Source organism: Microcaecilia unicolor, chromosome 6, assembly GCF_901765095.1.
Source record: "Microcaecilia unicolor chromosome 6, aMicUni1.1, whole genome shotgun sequence".
Classification (NCBI taxonomy): domain Eukaryota; kingdom Metazoa; phylum Chordata; class Amphibia; order Gymnophiona; family Siphonopidae; genus Microcaecilia; species Microcaecilia unicolor.
This window is the reverse complement of record NC_044036.1, coordinates 88400766-88421516: the sequence shown is the minus strand read 5'-3', so window position 1 is coordinate 88421516 and position 20751 is coordinate 88400766. Positions and strand designations below refer to the sequence as shown.

The window sequence follows — 20751 nt, the reverse complement described above, 5'->3', positions numbered from 1 at the left end:
ACACCATTTGTGAGAGGACTTCTTTTTGGATCCACTGTTCGTTTATTTGACTCTCATTTCTCCTGTGGAGAGATCACCTTCTGTAGGTATTTATTTTTTAGAGCACCAGTAGTGTGTACATGTCAACAATACTGCGGGACACCTCCAGTACCCCCTTGAAACACCATTTTACACTGTGGTAAGCACATGTTAGTGCTTACCTCAGCTTGGTAAAAGGGCCACTTAATCTCTAGTCCCCTTGTGGCCTTCACTCATAGTGCCACCAACATTTCTTTGATCCTTTTAAGATAACAAAAATCACTCTTCTCTTCCTGTTTCCTAAATGTAGTCACATAAAACATTGCGAAAGATGATGCTGTGCATGAAACGCTTTTCACCTAAATAGTATTTTGTGGTGCTTGGTAAATGTTGCTGGATTGAAGCCTAGGTCTTGTTTAAATGTAGGAATGAGGTGAGCCCCTACAGAGTAGGTGGCATTTGGCAGGAAGCCAGTCCCATCTCTGGCAGACGATGTCAGAGCAAGATGAGATGAATTTTTTTAGTCACTTATTAAACCTAACTTCAACTTTTTATAGGATTTGATTACAGCTGGGATTGTTTGAGCAGATATTAAGCCATTCCTCCCACAGTCCTTCTAGTTTGTGTCAAGTCTAACCTAAGACATTCAGCCAGTGGTGGTAAGTCACTCATAGCCATGGACTAAACTAACTCCAGATATTCAATCCTGGGACATGCACTTACTTAGCAGTAGCAGATTGAATATCGCTGCTATCCAACTTAGTTATGGCTCTGCCCAAAAGCTGCTTCCAGACTTTGAGTCTAAGGGGCTCTTTTACTCTCTGCTCATGACACTACCCTGTAAAAAGAATATTTTTAGAAAATAGTTAATGTGCACTTAGAGGTCCTTTTACAAAGGCGCACTAACGTTTTTAATGCGTACGTTAAATATGTGTGCGTTAAATGCTAGGGATGCCCATATATTCCTATAGGAATAGTCAGTCAGCACCAAACGATTTTTTTTCATGTAGAACGAAGCTCACAATCTGATGTCCAACATTAAAAAATTATCGAAAGTTAAGTACTACTTTTGAAAATATAATATGAATATATACACTGAGAACTGTAAAATCTAAAATGAAAAAAAACTATAATAGTTAAAAAATATTGAAAAACATAAAGAGGTACATCTAAGGATTGATGAAGATTGCGTTACTACCCTTTACAGACATATGCTTGGCTCATTTAGCCAAATCAGGGAAAAGTACGCTGGTCTGATAGATCCTACTATGATCCTCTTACTCAATTGACTTTTGAGTAATTATGTGAATGTGAATTGATTGAAGTAGGGTGTTATTTAGTGACATATATTCCTATGGGCATCTCTAGTATTTAGTGTGCACTAGTCATTAGTGCCTGCTAAAAAATGCTAGTGCGCCGTTGTAAAAGACCCCCTTAGAGCGCACAAACAGGTTTAATGTTTGTGTTTATTCTAATTTGCTTAATCGCTTTAGTTACAATACTTCAAAACACTTTAACGCATTTTGTAGTAGCCTGTTTTTCCCACACTAAGCCGTGCTAAAAAGTGGCTGATGCTTCGATTAGCGTATGGGTTTCCTGAGCGCTCTGGCTACTATTAGGGCCCTGTTTACTAAGGCGCATTAGCGTTTTTAACGCGCCTACAAATAGCACATGTGCTACCCATGTAGGCGCCTATAGGGATATTGTAGGCGCATACACATTTAATGCGCATACATGGTTAACGTGTGTTAAAAATGTTAACGCGCTTATAACGCGGCTTAGTAAACAGGGCTCTTGGTGTGGCAGTAAAATAACCTTTTTTTCTTTATTTTTGTAGTGACCGTGTGCTAATTTCCTATTTGTTCTAGTGCAAAGAAACATTTCTTGATGGCATTACAGATTTGTAGTTTAGTTCAAATTTCTTTATTGAAGTTTAATATAAAATTAGGAAAACCCATATAACAAAAAGAGAAAAGAAAATAACTGCAAAAGAATAAGTGCAACACCCTGTCATTTTCTACATACATAGGTCTCGGCTGGTTTTCAAACACGAGAGACTGTGGCACAAAAGACTTCCTACCTGTGTTTATCATTTTGATTGTGTATCAAACAGATCGTGTCCCACCAGTAAGAAACATTAATAGATGTAAATCATTTCCAGTTAAATACAATGATATATAGAGCTACATTAATTGTCAAACAATTTCTGCTCATCAGTAACAAAACTATCTTCTTGATGTGCAAATGACCCTCACTAAGGTCAAGATGTGAGATATCAGTTGTGAGGAAGAAAGGGGGCCCGTAGAAAACTGGCCACCTCCAGTCACTCCTCACCTAAAATATAATCCTTCAACAAAGAACCCTTTTGTTGGGCTAAGGTTAAGAGATAGAACACGAAGATCTCCTGCAATGAAGCCCGCAGACAGCACGTGGCATCCTCCCACCCTGAGACAGAGGTTGCTTGGCAGCCACGAGAGAGAGGGAAGGGGGAGATCCTAGAAACCCATGGTTAGCAAAGCAGTATATAATGAGACCTCCCACGAGGAGGTAGGGCTTTAAAACTACCATGGCTTGAAAAGTGCAAGATCAGGAGGGAGAGGAAGCTGCTCCCCAAGCTATGGACTGGAAAGTCACTGACACTCTGAGGGCAGCTGGAGATGAACCTGTAGAGCTAAAGGAGCCAGTGGAATGTGATGATATGGAACTGAGGAACTCAAAAGACTGGTGATTTGTAAAAGGAGCAGGTGGGTTCCTATAAATTGTTGTCCACTGAGACTGAAGTGAAAGCTGTTTGAACAGTTCTTAAGCGAAAAGCATATGTTTGGTTGCATTTGCCAACACTAGCCTCTTCTCTCTACTGTGGCCTCTACTGTGGGCGGGCCACAGTAGAGAGAGACTGGGGATTGACAAATTTGGGCTGTTTATTTCAGCTTATATATGCTGCATTAAAGCCCTTTAGTCTGATGGGCTTTCACACATTTTTATGGTTATGTTTGTTTATATTTACTAAACTTGACTAATCACACAAATTTTGGACATGCCAAGTCAAGACAATTTACATAATAAAACACACCAACACAGCCAGAAGGAAACTGCAATTAATATATAGGACAGAAACTCATATACACGCAAGAGAAAACCAAACAACTATGCCACAAGCATAAATCACATATTCAATAATATGCATATATATATTCAGTGCCGGTGGGTGGGGAGTGGGCGTGTCTGTCAGTAATCAGCCAGTGCTATTCAGTACCAAATTATTGCCGGAGCTCTACTTGGGCTCATTTTCGAAAGAGAAGGACGTCCATCTTTCGAGATAAATCGGAAGATGGGCGTCCTTCTCCCAGGGATGTCCAAATTGGTATAATCGAAACCCGATTTAGGACGTCTCCAACTGCACTCCGTCGCAAGGCGGGACTTGGGCATGCCTAACACTTGGACATCCTTGACCCATAATCGAAAAAAAAAACAAGGACGTCCGTGACGAACACTTGTACGTTTTCACCGGACCTTTTTTTCTTATGACTAAGGCACAAAAAGGTGCCCGAAATGACCAGATGACCACCGGATAGAATCGGGGATCACCTCCCGTTACTCCTCCAGTGGTCATTAACCCCCTCCCACCCTCTAAAACATTGTTAAAAATATGTCGTGTCAGCCTCTATGCCAGTCTCAGATGTCATACTCAGGTCCATGACAGTGAATGTAGGTCCCAGGAGCAGTTTTAGTGGGTACTGCAGTGCACTTCAGACAGGTGGATCCAGGCCCATACCCCCCCCCCCCTATCTGTTACATTTGTGGAGGAAACAGCAAGCTCTCCAAAACCTACCACAAACCCACTGTACCCATATATAGGTGCCTCCCCTTCACCCGTAAGGGCTATTTTAGTGGTATACAGTTGTGGGTAGTGGGCTTTGGGGGGGCTCAGCACACAAGATAAGGGAGCTATGTTCCTGTGGGCAATTTATGAAGTCCACTGCAGTGCCCCCTAGGGTGCCCGGTTGGTGTCCTGGCATGTCAGGGGGACCAGTGCACTACAAATGCTGGCTCCTCCCACGACCAAATGGCTTGCATTTGGCTGTTTTTGACATGGACGTCTCAGAAATGTCCATGTCTAGGGACGAACAAATCTAGGGATGTCCAAATTTAAGGATTTAGACGTCTCTGACGGTATTTTCGAAAATACAGGTTTCCCCGCCCCTGGATTTCACCGTTTTGCAAGGACGTCCAATATTTTCTTGCATTGCTCACCAGAGAAGGAAGGGAAAAAATCATTCTAGATCTCCCTGCTCAAGAGGAGTTTGGATGTAATGGAAATGAGAATAAATTAAATAGATATTCTGAGCTCGAACCATCAAATGATCTGAATATCAGACATGCTAATTTAAAATCAATGCGAGCCTGAATAGGAAGCCAATGGAAATAACCGCTAAGGGGAGGATTCTATGTATGATGCCTAACAAATCCATGCGTAAAACATTTTTACCTAAGCATATTCTATAAGCAGCGCCTGGGTTTAGGCATGGTTTATAAATTACACTTAGTTGATATCCCAGCACCTAAAACTATGTGCGTCCATTTTCACCAACAAAAACAAGGCACAAATCCCGACACATAGATTTAGGCGTAGATTGCTATATTGTATAACTAAACACATAAATATTGGAACACCGATGAAACACCCATTTCTCCACCCATAACACCCCTTTTGTCTGCATGTGTTAGAAGTTAGGCGCAGTGTGTTACAGAGTACACTCAGCGAGTTTTGCGCGTAGATTCTGATTATTGCTAATTAGTGCTCATTATTGCTTGTTAAGTGCTGTTATCAATGGTGATTAACTTGTTAAGCCAGTTAAGTTATGTGAGTTGTTATAGAATCTGCCTGGATTTCAGCACGGATCTTTCGGCGAGCTATATAGAATTCAGGGGTAAGGGCCTTATTCGAAAAAAGGTTATGCTCCTAAATTTACACTCCTAAATTTATGAGCATAATTTAAGCAGTCATGCCTCTGCTACCTAGTTATCTCCCTTTAAAAAAATCAGCCCCTAGTTTTATAGGGAAGAACAGAGACATAGCTCATAAAATTTGTATTTGTATTCTTTCCATAAGCACAACATTTTATAACCAGCTACAATGCTGTCAGTTTCCTCATCTGGACATCACCAATGGAATAACCCTTAAAATGTATTTAAAACATTTTAATATAGCTTCACAGCAGCCTGCCTGGAAAGATTTTAATGTACTGTACTATAAGTTACTGATGAAGCCGCATGCTCAGCAGTACAATTCAGTTTTTCCAGACAGATCAATACTGTGCTATGCAACTTTAAAGTATTCTGAATTAATGATGTCTTCCTTAGGGCCTGATTCATCAAGGCTTTACTCTATTCTGGTCTATTGGGAAAAATCTTAGATGTCAATATTCAGAAGATTTGTCTGGGTAACTTTTGAATTTGAATTTTCAGTTTGCACTTTGGGGCTCTCGGACTAGTCCATGTTAGACAGATAGCTCTCTTATCTGTTTAAAGGTTTCTAGTGCTATAGGAAAAGAAACAGCTGATAGCAGGTAGCACCAATATTCAGCATCACTGGGTTAAAGTTAACCAGTTAAGTTGTCCAACTCAGATAGCAGGCCTAAGTTAACTGAATCAGTTTATCTGGTTAATTTTTAACTGTTTGCATTCAGTGGTGCCAACTTAAGTGGTTAAGGGAGCAATTCTATAACTTTTATTTTTACATTATTGTCCCAAGCAAACTCGGGTTCGGTGTGGCTTACATTTGAAAATACAGTGAGACAGAATAATAGAATTCAGTAATATCATGGGAGCAAGTAGATGGATACGAAACATTTAACAAAGTTGAGATTAGCATATATACCCAACAGAGCATTTAAAAATCTGTCCTTTAATGATGCCACATGTTCAGAAATCATAGCCATAAGTATAGACAAGTTATTCAAATATTATCACATACACACACTGCAAAAGTAAACAAATTCTACAGAGTACATCTGCACCTCATTTTAGCTGACCCAGTGCCATGTGCTGAGAGCTAATTCTATAATGGCATCTGGGTGTAAAGATGCCATTATAGAATACTAGTGGACGTTGGCATTGGTGTGCATAAATGTAGGTGTCAACAGTAAAGCCATGTCTATGGCAGGAATAACTGTTGGCACCAAAATATGCCAAGTGGTGTGTGTAGCTTACAGTATTCTGCCCACATCCCGCCTATGCTCTGCCCTGCCCACATGTGTACCCCCTTGCTTGTATGCGCTAAAGGTCGGACTCAGTAAATGGCGCCAAAAGTTAGACTCTGTTAAGATCAACACTAGAGGGCTCTGTTCTACAAAGGTTGCTTAAAGTCATTGGTAAGGCCCCACTTGGAGTATTGTGCTCAGTTTTGGAGGCCGTATCTTGTTAAGGATGTAAAAAGACTTGAAGCAGTGCAAAGAAAAGCTACAAAAACGGTATCGGATTTGTGTTGCAAACCGTACGAGCAGAGACTTGCTGACTTGAACAATATGTACCCTGGAGGAAAGGAGAAATAGGGGTGACATGATACAGATGTTCAAATATTTGAAAGGTATTAATCCGCAAATAAACCTTTTCCATAGACGGGAAGGCGGTAGAACTAGAGGACATGAATTGAGGTTGAAGTGGGGAGTAATGTCAGGAAGTATTTTTTGCACAGAAAGGGTGGTTAATACATGGAATGCCCTCCCACGGGATAAACACAAATGAATCCTGTTTAGAAGGAATGGATTCATGGAATCTTAGCGGAGATTGGGTGGCAACACTGGTAATTGGTAAGCAAAACTGGGGAGACTTCTATGGTCTGTGTCCTGATCATGACTGAATAGATATGGATGGGCTGGAGTGTACATTTTAAGGGGCTTTGAAGTTAACTTCAGAAAGTTTATTACAATAACAGTGCTGGACAGACCTACAGTCTGTGCCCTGAAAATGGCAAAGACAAATCAAGGTCAGGTATACATATGAAGTATCATATACCATGTGTAATGAGTTTTTCTTGTTGAGCAGACTGGATGGACCATACAGGTCTTTATCTGCCATCATAGACTATGTTGCTATGTTATGTTTCTAGTTTAGAGAAGATTTCTCTGTCCCACTTTGATCGCAAGAACTTATGCCTGCTGAAACCTGGTGTAAATTTGTATTTCTCATTACGAAAATGAATTCTCTTTACTTGATTGCCTAATCCACTCTGTCACCTGCAATATAACTATGTATTTCTCATTCCGGAATTGGCGATCGCCATTACGGAACAATGTAAGCCACATTGAGCCTGCAAATAGGTGGGAAAATGTGGGATACAAATGCCACAAATAAATAAATAAATAAATAAATAAATAAATCATTGCATCCAACTGATGGCAGTTCAGTGCAGAAGTCCAAGTATTCTATACAATGGCACCTAATTCCAGGGAACACTCCTAACCTACCCATGCTTCTCCCATGGCCATGCCCATTGTTGAGTTGCACACTATGAAATGTAAGTGCCCATGATGTAGGACAGATGCGTGCATATGGATTATGGGGCCCTTTTACTAAGCCACGTAAGCATCTATGAACGCCCAACATGTGCCAAAATGGAGTTACCGCCTGGCTACCATGTGGCTCTTGTGGTAATTTCATTTTTGGTGCGTGGCCGATATGCACGACTGAAAAATTATTTTTACTTTTGGATCTGTGTATTGGGCGCACGCCAAGTGGCATTTGACAAGCATAGGTCATTATCGCCTGGTTACTGCTTGAAACGTTACCACTAGGTCAATGGCTGGCGGTAAGGTCTCAGACCCAAAATGGACATGTGGCAATTTTGATTTTGCCGCGTGACAATTTTCGTCAAAAATTTTTAAAAGGCATTTTTTACAGGTGCGCTGAAAAATGATTCTGTGCACACCCAAAACCCATGCTACACTACTACAAGCCATTTTTCAGCTCACCTTAGTAAAAGGACCTCTAAATTATTAAGGGTGTTTGGTCAAACAAAGTTGGGTTAGTCTTCATTTTAAACAAAGTTTATGCAATTGTTTTTTCATAGTTTTCCACACATTTGTGGTTTTTACGTGCAAAGTAGGGGTAACTGTACGCCTATATTTTTACATGCCCAGAGGGCACCTAGGAGCCCATTCTATAAAGAAACATAGACACCTCTTTCCTTTATAGAATACTAGCTTAATAGCAAATATTTGTGCTTATAATTTATGTGCAAGCACTTATGCCAGCCGTAGAGCTGGTGTAAACATTCCCAGCTAAATGCTGGAGATACACACGTAACTTATTACATGTGTAAGTGTAAGTCCTGCCCATCCTCTAACCAGATTCTGCCTTCTGTACACCTACCTGCAAAATACACATTATATAAGATTCACTAGGGGTCACGGCAGCTATTTTGCTGCACTGAGACTGATAGGGCAAGAATGGAGCTGGACTGCTCCTGTCCCTGCCAATTGAACTACTAAGAATCACTTTGGGTAGACCCTGGGGGGCTTCAGGGAATGGAGGGAGGGTTTTCATGGACTGCATCGGAGGGGGGGGGGTTGGGGCTATGATTGATATCGTTGAGGGATTTGGAGCTATGATTGGAACTATTTGGGGGGGGGGGATTAAGGGCAGTAATGGGGATTATTAGGGGATTTGGGGTTATGATAGGAACAGGTTTGGGGCAGTGATCAGGACTGTTGTGGGGGTTCAGAGCAATGGCTGAGACTATCAGGAAGGTGTCGGTGCAATGATCAGGGAGTAGGAAGTGTCGGTGGGGCAGTGATATGTGGGAGATATTTGTGTGTGTGTGTGTGTGGGGGGGGGATATATTGCTATGACTAGCTGTGCTACTTTATTAACATAGGGGCCTGTACCTGATCCCAGTGTCCATGCATTAACTGTCTGCCCTGTGCAGTAAATACAGGACAGATGTAGGCCACATCCTCTGTGTTTACCATACAGGGTTTGCACTTACCATATGTTATTTTTCATTGCCAATATGCGGTAAGTGCAATTCCTACTGCACTTTAGTAAAGAGCCTCCAAATGTGAATTCATGTAGGCACACATCTGCCACTTAAATATAGCTAAATTCTCCACTTTCTGTAGGTAGGTGGAACACTCTTGCTCCTCCCCAGCATTATCTAAGTTTCAAGTTTATTAGGGCTTATACCCCACCCATAACAATTATCTGAGTGGCTTACAATAAAATAATCTAAGGAAGGGTGTGCATTGACAACAAACTGTGAGGAAGGGTGGAGAAATACAATAACTATGATAGAAAAGCTGGTGCCACATCATTTAGAAAGAATTTTCAGCAGCACTATTTATATGGGGCCACTGAAAATTCATGGATGGGAGCTTATATATTTAACAGCCGCTGTTGAACATATATCCTTTGAATATTGACCCAATAGTAATATTGGCAGAGGAGGGTTAATTATCCTTGTTTTTGTTCTCAGTATTGTCTGTATGTCTTGATGGTTTATGGTAGAACAAGCACGTGCAGCTTTCATTCCCATTTATTGCATTTGCCTAGTTAACACTTTCATCTCAAGGGTTTATGAGCCATCCAACATTCTAGAATTTTCTTTCTATATTAGACTGAGGAGCCATATTGACACATAAAGTTCCTGTGAATTTCAAGATGAAATTAACTGTTTCTTGATTATTTTGAGGCACAAAATAGCTAATAACATCTATCTTTTCTTTGTTTTACCGCATGCCAATCTCTTCCCTCTTGCTTGCCGTCTAATTCCGTTCCCTTCTCTCCTGAAACCAATAGTGCTTCCCTGACGTGGATTAATGACTAGGAAATGGGGAGAAAACAGATTATAGAATTTAATTAATTGGTCAATTAACACTGCTAAGTACACTGCTGGGGCTGGCCTTTTGGTAAAATAGGCTAATTAGCACTTTCATGTGGTGCTGGATGAAATGAATGTTGAGATTTCAAACTAATTTAAAGATGTGTACTCAGATTCACTAAGGAAATAGCCCTCAAACTTTGAAGTTTTATTTAGACTTCCATGTATTTATTTCCATCTCCTCTTCTTGTCTCTTTCATTATGAAATCAAGAGTAGGTACACAACCCAGCACAATTATACAACATAGCTACACAAAGCAACAAAATTCTATATCACACCATACACAGAGACACTAGGAGTAGCCTAGTGGTTAAAGCACAGGCCTGACAACCAAAAAGCCATGTTCAAATCCCACTGTTGCTTCTTGTGATCTTGGGCAAGTCCTTTAACTCTCTACTGCATCAGGTACAAATTTAGGTTGTAAGCCCTCTGGGGACAGGGAAATATCTGGTGTATTCATTTTGAGCTACTGCTGAAAAAGGTGTAAGCCAAATCCAAATATATAAAATTACTCTGTCTACTCCTTTCTCTTCTATTATATTTTTATCTATCTCTTCAGCTCCATGTTTAATCCCCAACTTCTCTCCCTCCATAGCCAGCTCTCCTTCACATATATGCCCCCTTTATCCTTCAAACCACTACATGGCGAAGAAACAGAAGCTACAGTGCTATGGATATGGACCGGTCAGATCATGGGGCCATGAAGCAGTTTACTATCCCACTGGGCTGGTTAAGGAATGGAGAATCCTGCCAGTCTCATAATGCTCTCCCCTCTTTCTTCAGATTAATGGAAAAGTCTTCCATCTCCATCAATGGACTGATCTCTCTGAAATATTTTGTGCTCTCCCATGTCTCACACAGGTATGGTGAACTACAGTGAAGTATCTGGCTATCCTTTACTCCAGCTCTGGAAGGTGCGGTCCGTGATGTATCATGTGCGTCTGAACCAAGCCACCATTTCACAGTGTAAGGAATTGGTGTGTGTGGAGTTAATGGAAAGTCTTGTTCTTTTGACTTTCTTCAGCTTCCTTTTAGAATTATTGGTGAACGATGACCCTGCTCCATCCCTGCAGTATGACACAAATAGCATCTGAGGAAGTGCAATCAAGGTTAAGGTGCACAGGTCTAAGACTAGGTTTAATTTTTAATGGTGACCTGCATGATCTGGATAATGTTATTGAACCTCCTAGAGTTATTTTCCTTCAGTGTTTCCTACATTTTTGTCATTTTTATCCCTCACATTGGTAAAGTGTTAGAATTACCTATTTCTATGCCAAAAATAACTGCATGTAGTCTTTTCTGTCTTTTCAACCATCTGAAACATACTGGGAGCAATTCTGAATCTGAGAGCCAAAGTTAGGTGCCTAGATGCAGCACGTTGAGCGTGAATTCTATAACAGCATCTGGGAGCCAAGATTTCATGTTATCGAATACTAGTGTAAATCGGCCTACAATTAGACACACCCACTTATGCTGTGTCAACAGTAGGCAGAAATGTGCATGCTTACAGTATTCTGTAAGTTATCTGGTAAGTGGGAGCCTTGCCCAGGCTCTGCCCATGTGTATGCCATGTTGCATTTATATTCTAAGCAAATTCTAAGCAAAAACTATTGAATAGCACTGAGCGCGCACATGTCACTTGCACGCATATGTCTACACTTACCCATTGTAAATGCTAGTGTTCTATAATTTCACGTTTATGTTACAGAGACTATGTGAAAGGCACTGTAAAAGTCTGCACACACTTTCCTTTCATCTGCAGTGCAGTAACACATCTTGACTGCTGCTCTTTGCAGATCACACAATTGAAGAATAGCCAGGAATGGTATAAGCCTGATGGAGTGGACTAGCAGTCCAGCATGTTTGCAACTATAACAGATGCCCTGACTTAGAAAAGTCCATGGTTATGCTACCTCTGTGTGAAAATTATGAAATGAGCTTACACCCTCTACTGAAGGATTTTTTTGTTCTCTGCCAGGTCAATTTTCAGTAAGGTATCAAACTGCAATGTTAAGGACTAGATTCTATATATAACGCCTAAAACAACCTGTACCGAAATGAAATACGCTAAATTTAGGCATATTTGATAGAATAAACCTAAATTTCCACACGGTTTATAGAATATGCTGAGTGCCCATACGCATAAAAAATATTAGTTACAGGCAATTACACCAAGTAAAACTTGGTGTAAATGCGAATGCCTAAATTACGCGTGGACCGGGTGTATTCTATAACAACGTGCATAGATTTTAGAAAAACCCATGACCCGCCTATTCAACGCCCATGGCCATGGCCCAACTATGTGACTTAAAATTTACATGCATCATATTATAGAATATGCATAGACAGTTCTGTGTGTAAATTCTAATTAATGCCAATAAGTGTCAATAATTGCTTGTTAAGTGTCAATTATCAGCACTGATTGGCTTGTTAACTAAGTTGCGAGCACAAATCCAGAATACAACTGTCTCTGCGCATACAACTTAAGTCGTGCTATATAGAATCCCGGAGTAAGTGCATACTGCTAGTCCATTACAGAACAAGACCATTTTCAGACACAGTGAAGTAGTTAATAAATAGGACGGCAATGTTTAGGCACCAAGAGCATGTGTAAATGACCAGAATACCAGCATATACGTGTGTGCACCATCTGCACATAAATGTCAATATTTTGGCTATGTGCCATTCTTTAAAGTGGCACCTAAATGTGAATGCATGTAGTTTGCAGGTAGGCATGCACATGGGTGAAATTTGGGTGGAGCATGGATGTGGGGCTCAATTATGCATGCAAATTATAGAGTGCTATAACCTGTTGATTTAACAATCTAGGTGTGAGCATTTATAGCAGCTGTATAACATGTTACACTAGTATTCTATAAAAGAAAGGGGGAATTGTTCACAAGTTGCCCGTATATATTAAGTTTGAAGTTGTGCATGCATGTTTAAGCACCTTAAGATGGGGGTGTGAAGGTAGGTGTGTAAGTGGTATCTGGTGCATACCTACACAAACACTCCTCCTCTTCCACTCTGAAATGTATCTTTATTCAGCCAAGTTTGTGTACATTATGAAAGGTGGAAAATGCTTTCAGGTGGCTGAAAGTTCCAACATATGGTTCATTCTCTTGAGTTAGCTCTTTTTTAACCACCATAACAAATAACACACCTGGATTTTTCTCTAATTTTGTTTCTATAGGGAAAATACAAATTTATTTTAAAAAAATGTTTTTCATCTGTGCCATCCACAGTTCTGGGCAGATATACAAATAGCATACATAATTTCATGTAATTAAGTTGCTTACCTCTAATGAGGGTTCGCCATAGACAGCAGGATGATGCAGTCACAGGTTAGATGATGTTACCCAAAGGCTCTGGGGATGGATACTTGCCATCCTAAAACCCAGAGGTGCTTTACTGGGCATGCATGCAAGTTCCCTTTATGACACAGTAAACTTCACTTTCTCAGTCCATACCACGCTGGGCTGATGATAGTTCTTAACATAAATGTTCTCTTGGAAGGGAAGAGGTAGGGATTGTGTGTCTGCATTATTCTTCTGTCTATAGGGAATGACTGTTACAGGTACGCAGCTAAGCTTTCTCCAATGACTGGAAAACGGAAACATATCGTATTTTCCTCTGTCTCCTCCAAGAGAACATTTATATTAAGAACTTAGCACTAAAAAGACTCCATATATAAAAACAAATAAAACTAACAACAACAACAACAACAAAAACCAGACACAAAAGCCAAACTAAATCTCATGGATTTATTAAGTCTGTCTTGATTTATTATGGGGTCTTCTTTACCAAGCTGTGCTAAAAAGTGGCCAGTGCTGTTGTCAGCACATAGGTTTTCCACGTGCTGCAGCCACTTTTAGCAGGGTGGTAAAATGGCCGACTCACAATATTGTTTTTGTAATGGCCATGTGCTAATTCCTCTGTTTATTGCATGGCCATTATTGCAGGAGCTCTTACTGCCACTTATTTAGGAGGTGTTAAGGACTCTTGTGCTACTCCTGTGCTAATTGGGTAGCCTGTAATGGGCCCACGCTCCGCCCATGGGCACACCTGCCATGCTGGAAAATAACAAAATATTTTCCAGTGTGGGATTAGCAAACACTAAGGAGAAAACTACTATGGGATGCCTCAGTACATCCTGCAGTAGTGCTCTTTCAGCGTGCAGTAGGCCCTCATTAGGCCTACTGCGCCTTAGTACAAGGGCCCCTATGTTTATTAATTGTTATCTGCTTAGAATGTTTAGATCATGTGAAATACAGATGTTAATTATCATTATTATGTGCAGGCAGTTTGTTGAAAAGAAAAGAACTTGTAATAACATCTTAATTGTTACCATTTCAGTCCCTGTTCTTAAATACAAACGATCCAGATTAATTCCCACAAGCCCATCTATTCATCACATATCCAGGAGACAATGACAACAACCTAGACTACATCTCCCGTCTCATTTTCCCCTGCTTATCCCCTGATCTATCCCCTTTTGCCTCATCAACCCCTCCCCCAATGCTCTCCTACCCTTACTCACACCTCTCCTACTCTCTTCACTCTTGCCCATTCCCCTCCGCCTCATCTATCCTCCAATTGCTCACTTACCCTTGCTCATACTTCTCCTACTCCCCTCATCCCTGCATTTCTACATTCCTATTTCTTTTATTACTTTGATAATACTCAACTTATTTCTCTCCACCAATACTTTGTAATCCCAATTACTATGTAAGCCGCATTGAACCTGCTTTGAGTGGGAAAGCGCGGGGTACAAATGTAATAAATAAATAAATACATAAATACATAAATAAATAAAATAAATGTCAGACTATGCACTCCATTTTAGAAAGAACCAACAAATCAGAATTGAGATATCCAGGTCAGGACGTGTCAATTTCTGCTAGTACTTTAGAAAATGATCTGCTTACAGGAATGTACCTGTATGTGCTGAATAAATACAGCAGCTGTATCCATTCTGTAATTGTCAACTTCTAAAATAGCACTGGAGTCAAGACAGCAAGGTACACCTGCATGAACCACACATGAGTGTGTCTGCCATTTTAGAAACATACACATCTTTGTTTCCCCAATCTGTCCAATATAATTATACAATTTGTCAGTATTGCTATCCGGGAGGTGGGGGGGGGGGGGGGAGACACAAAACAGTGGATTAAGGGGGCAACCTCCCTCAATGTCTCCAGTTCTGTGCTGAACCTAGATGATCCCAGGGAATACATGTGTTTGTTGTAGCCCCATCTTAGTCCAGCCCAAAAAACACCCAGACCATGATTCCTTGCAGTATACATATATTCATGATTTCAACATATATATCCTGGCTTTCTGAAATCAGGATTTAGACATGCATGTGATATACATATATAAATGCCAGATTATTTATATCCAAATCATGAATGGGGCTTCTAAAATGACCACTTATTTCTCTTGTATGGAAAAGCTTTTTATTGAATCAGGTCCCAGGTCTTCGCAGGTATGTGTAGGTGGGAGCTGCAGTACATCTAGCGCTAATTCCTTTCACTGTAACACTCTTCTGTTTTAAGCCTGAGTCAGCAAAGAGGGTGGATTAAATACGTGTTGTCTATTTCTGTTTCTTTTTCTCCTGTGAGAACTGGTCACGTGTCTTCCAGCCACTTGCGTTTATTTTTTAAGCATTTTTCTTTATGTGCTTTCAGTCTGTTTTGGATAGAGACAAACATAGTTGGAATTTTCCCTTTGCAGCCTTTAGTCATGCCCTCCATTCTCTGGACGGAGCCACCTCTCGAAGTGATTTTGTGGCCCTACTAGACCACTTTGGGAATTACTACATTCAGGAGGCACTGTATGGGTTTGAAGAGTCTTGCTCCATCTGGTACCCGAACAAACAAGTTCAACGGCAACTCTGGTTGGAATATGAAGACATCAGTAAAGGTAAGAGCTGCTCTCTTAATCTATATAACATCGAGGAAACTTCTAGAAACTGAAGCAGACATGGACCTCTGTTTTAATAGTCTTTGCTTTGGAGCCTGAGTGTATCAGGCTGCACGTCTGGGTAATTCTCAGCTTGATGGTAATAATTTAGGGCTTGTATGGGATTCTGACAATAGATGGAAGGTTGCCAGGTTTGGATTAAAACTATATTGGGTTTGAAGGCACACATACCTTTGTGGGCACCTACCATTTGTGGATCCCCATTGATTTGTTTTCACAACCCCCTCCCCCCAGAGTGTCATTTACTGTTTCTATGCTCCTCTCCCTACCAGGATGTTTGTTCCTGGCTCCCCCACCAGACACACACACACACTTTTTTTGTGTGTGTTACATTTGTACCCCGCACTTTCCCACTCATGGCAGGCTCAATGCTGCTTACATGGGGCAATGGAGGGTTAAGTGACTTGCCCAGAGTCACAAGGAGCTGCCTATGCCTAAAGTGGGAATTGAACTCAGTTCCTCAGTTCCCCAGGACCAAAATCCACCACCCTAACCACTAGGCCACTCCTCCGCTTCACCTCAGAAGTAACATAACTGTGAGGAAAACTGCAGGGCCTAGTTTGGGATATGGTGCAGGTGACAGCAGCAGCTTGTGACTGATCATGGGGACTAGCAAGTATATGCTTCAATGAGGTGGTCTAGTAGTTAGACTGGTAGGATGAGAACCAGCAAAGTCAGACAAATCATTTTGTGCTGACTAAATGTAGCAGCTCTATCCATTCTGTAACTGTCAACATCTAAACTATCAATGGAGTCAAGTCAACACAGCAATGTACACATACATAAACCACACATGTGTATGTCTGCCAGAGAATCACTATGTAGAAAAAGGTTGGAATCCAATTAAAGCAAAACTTAATTGCCCACTAACTGGAGTGAGCTTTAACAGCAGCTTCAGAGGCTAGGAAGTAAGACCAAGGCTGGGCAGGCTTCTATGGTCTGAGTCCCGTAAATGGCAAAAAACAGATTAGGATTGAGGCTGAGTGGGCTTCAATGGCAATGTCAGTAGTTGGGAAGTAGAACTGGTGCCAGGCAGACTTCTAAAGTCTGTGCCCCAAAATTGGCAGTATTTAATCATGAAGTGGAACCTGTGTAGCGTGCCAGATTCAAATCTGGCCACCTTGATGGGCGGACAGGATGGACCGTACAGGTCTTTATCTGCTGATATTTACCATGTTGTTATATTATTATTTTCACCCCCTCCCCCCCCCCCCCCCCCCCGTTGCTTGTGGTACAAATAAGAGATGTCTAAAGAGTGAGATTCACAGCTGATGTGACCGTGGTATAAATCTAGACAGAGTGGACCACAGTAAAGAATAAGCTTACCCTCTACACACTTTTGAGGCCTCTAAGGTCCTGTCAAGGAGCATCACTATCTGTACCCTTGTCAAAATAAATTGCATGATGTAATTTCCACCAGTGGTCCTTCTCAAGAGTAGCTTCCACACTCCCAGAGGGACTATGTCTTACTCAATTTCCCTTATTTTAGGAAGCAAGTGAAAGCCTGCCTCTTCTCCTCCTAAGCCTTTATTAAATGTGACGACTGACTATCCTTTCACTCCACCTAGACTACCTTGCTGCACACCCTGTAACTGAGACCAGTTCCTCATCTCATATTCAGCTGTACATATAATTTCCTTTCAGTTTAGCCACCCATCTATGTATCCCAGTTGACTTTGCACAACCCATCTTGTCCCATCTATATATCTTATCTACACTTGATGTTTAATTGTATTGTAGAAACAGCATTAGCATTATATTATTTGAATATTTTAATGCGTGCCTATTGAGTGTTTCATTGGTACTCTGCTGATGTCATGAGTATCATTTCTATGTAATTTAAATGTTCTTCTGTGCTTTCTGTTATGGTATCATTTATATTGTACTGACATCCATCACATTTGTTATATGATTGTTCAACAGTGCTGTTAAATGTGTGTATTTCTGAGACTGTGTCATGTTAGTACCATTACCGGGTTTCAATTTGCCATCTCTGAGTTTTCCTCATTGATTGTTTTAATGTTTATATTTGGTCATTTTATTATTGTTATGCTATAAACAAAATTGTAAGTTTTATATTAAATTTACCTGCTGTACACTGTCTTAGGCGTATCTTTGCACAAAGGTGGTTAATAAATCCCAGTAAAGTATCAAAAAGGCTTTATAAATGGAAGAAACAGCAGAAAATGATATTTAGCTTTATTTGATGTATCTGAAAGAACTACAAAGTGGAGGATATATTAAGACAATTTTCAATGGAGTTTGCTAAGGAAATCTGTATAAATTACATAAAATGAAAACTTTTTTTTCACTTAGTAGGTACGTGGGTGCATTTATAGCAGTGGACTTCTCCAGCCCAAAATTTCAAAGGGAATCTCTATTTTTATGACACTGGCCTCACCAAAGACAGACAGAGAAACACAAACATGCTGTCTTCCTCCTCTCTCTCTGTCTAGTGTTGTGCTTCTGTCTGCTGTTGTATAATTCAGTCAGTATTCCTCTGTACCGTAGTCTGCAGCAGTTCCCTGTTCCCAACGTCCTTTTCCTAGGTACTCGCTGGTTACATGACTAATATTCTGCCAGGGTCGTTATGCTCATATTAGCCCTCTCCTCAAGTCACTTCACTGGCTTCCTATCCGTTTCCGCATACAGTTCAAACTCCTCTTATTGACCTATAAGTGCATTCACTCTGCAGCTCCTCAGTACCTCTCCACTCTCATATCTCCCTATATTCCTCCCCGGGAACTCCGTTCACTGGGTAAATCTATCTTATCTGCACCCTTCTCCTCCACCACTAACTCCATTTAGTTACATTTGTACCCCGTGCTTTTCCACTCATGGCAGGCTCAATGCGGCTTTACATGGGGCAATGGAGGGTTAAGTGACTTGCCCAGAGTCACAAGGAGCTGCCAGTGCCTGAAGTGGGAATTGAACTCAGTTCCTCAGTTCCCCAGGACCAAAGTCCACCACCCTAACCACTAGACCACTCCTCCATAGACTTCCTGAGCTGATACGTCAAGCTCCATCTCTGGCCGACTTTAAATCTAAGCTAAAAGCCTACCTATTTGATGCTGCCTTTAACTCCTAACCCTTATTCACTTGTTCAGAACCCTTATTTTATCATCCTCACCTTAATATTTCCTTATCTCTTGTTTGTCCTGTTTGTCCTAATTAGATTGTAAGCTCTGTCGAGCAGGGACTGTCTCTTCATGTTCAAGTGTACAGCGCTGCATACGTCTAGTAGCGCTATAGAAATGATAAGTAGTAGTAGTTGTGTCCAAGGTCAGCCGAATGCCTCTTGCAAAGTTCAGTCATCTTGCTCCTTGTGAAAGCTTCCTTTGCACAGCACAGGAACTTCATCCAGATTCTGGACGTTAATCAAAAATCTATAGAATCCTGAAAAAGACAAAAATACAGTTAGTAATCTTAACGGCCTGAGCCCAGAGCACATCTGACAGTATCTCCCTAAATATATGAAGAGTAATTCTATGAAGTGGGTGCCAATATTTAGATACCAAATAATGTACCTGTGATCAGCATACTGGCATATATACATGTATGTGTGCACATGTATATGAATGACAATGCTTCAGCTGCACGCTATTCTATAACTATGTGCATATCTTCGAGAGTGCAGAGTTTGCAAGTTGGTGTTCTTATGGGTGAGGTTCACACGTATGTGGCTAACCTATATACTATAAGTTATCTGCATATATCTGGAATCCAGGCACGAGTATTTACACTAGCTCTGACCACATACACATATGTATACCTAGTCATACTAGTATTCTAGAAAGGAAAGTAGCACTAGCCATCGGATTCTGTATAGGTCACCCAAAGTCACTACCATTAGGTCACGTGAGGTGGAGGCTTCTGGTGGCATTCTAGGGAGTGGCATATACTCCAACACCTGCTGCGGTCTGGCATCTCCCTACTTCCTTCTTCAATTCCCTTTCCCTGAGCCTATCTCTGTTTACTAAAAGACAGCGGCGACAGAGATTTCCATTGGCTGCTCTGCCGCTGGCACCGGCCTCCTCTTTCTCCTGTGGCCTGCCTCTGACATAACTTCCTGCTAATTCAGAAACGGGCAACTTTAGAGAGAAGAGGCTGGTGCCAGCAGCAGGGCAGCCTATGGGAATCACTGCCACCGCTGTCTTTTGGGAAAAAAGAGGTATGCTTGGGGAAGGGGGTTGAAGAAGGAAGGCGGTGGGGTCATCTCAGCCCTTGCCTCAGGTGGCAGATTGCCTTGGGCCACTCCTGGTTGGGTGCTCAAATTTGGGTGTGGATCACAAAACTGTGTGTAAATTAGCTAGCTAATTAGGCACTAACAATCAATAATAGGCAGCAATTATGAGTTACGCGGGGATCTCCCCTATGCCCTTTTCTATAACATCCCTGCCTAAATTTCACAGCACACCTCTAAAGGGTGCAAGTTCATGGGAGGGGCATGGACAGGTCAAGGTGTTCCCAGAAATTAGGTGCAAAGTTATAGAATACCTGCATTTGCCCGCCTAACTGCCATCAGTTGGGCATGAACATTTACATCAGCTTTTGGAAGGCATAAATGCCCACAGTTAGGCTTGAAATGCAAGCTAAGCTAGTATTCTGTAGAGGTTATTCCTCACAGAGCACTCTTTCAGCAAAGCCTTTGACACGGTTCCTCATAGGAGGCTCTTGAATAAACTTGACAGGCTGAAAATAGGACCCGTGAGGGGCATAATAGAACGGGGCGTCCAAGTTTTCCTGAGGGCGTCCTCGCAGGACATTCCCGCAAAGGGGTGGGGAAACCCGTATTATCAAAACAAGATGGGCAGCCATCTTTCGTTTAGTTAATACAGTCGGGGACGCCCAAATGTCAACATTTAGG

General features: G+C 41.3%; 1 protein-coding gene across 1 annotated transcript in view; it reads left to right on the top strand.

Moving 5' to 3' along the window:
- The window catches only part of ASTN1 (astrotactin 1), a 481917-nt gene that overhangs the window by 328462 nt on the left and 132704 nt on the right, over positions 1-20751 (top strand). Inside the window, exons 15-16 of the mRNA XM_030206744.1 lie at positions 10761-10865; positions 15636-15824. Of these exons, the coding sequence (XP_030062604.1) occupies positions 10761-10865; positions 15636-15824 (294 nt within the window). The remainder of the gene's footprint in view (positions 1-10760; positions 10866-15635; positions 15825-20751) is intronic.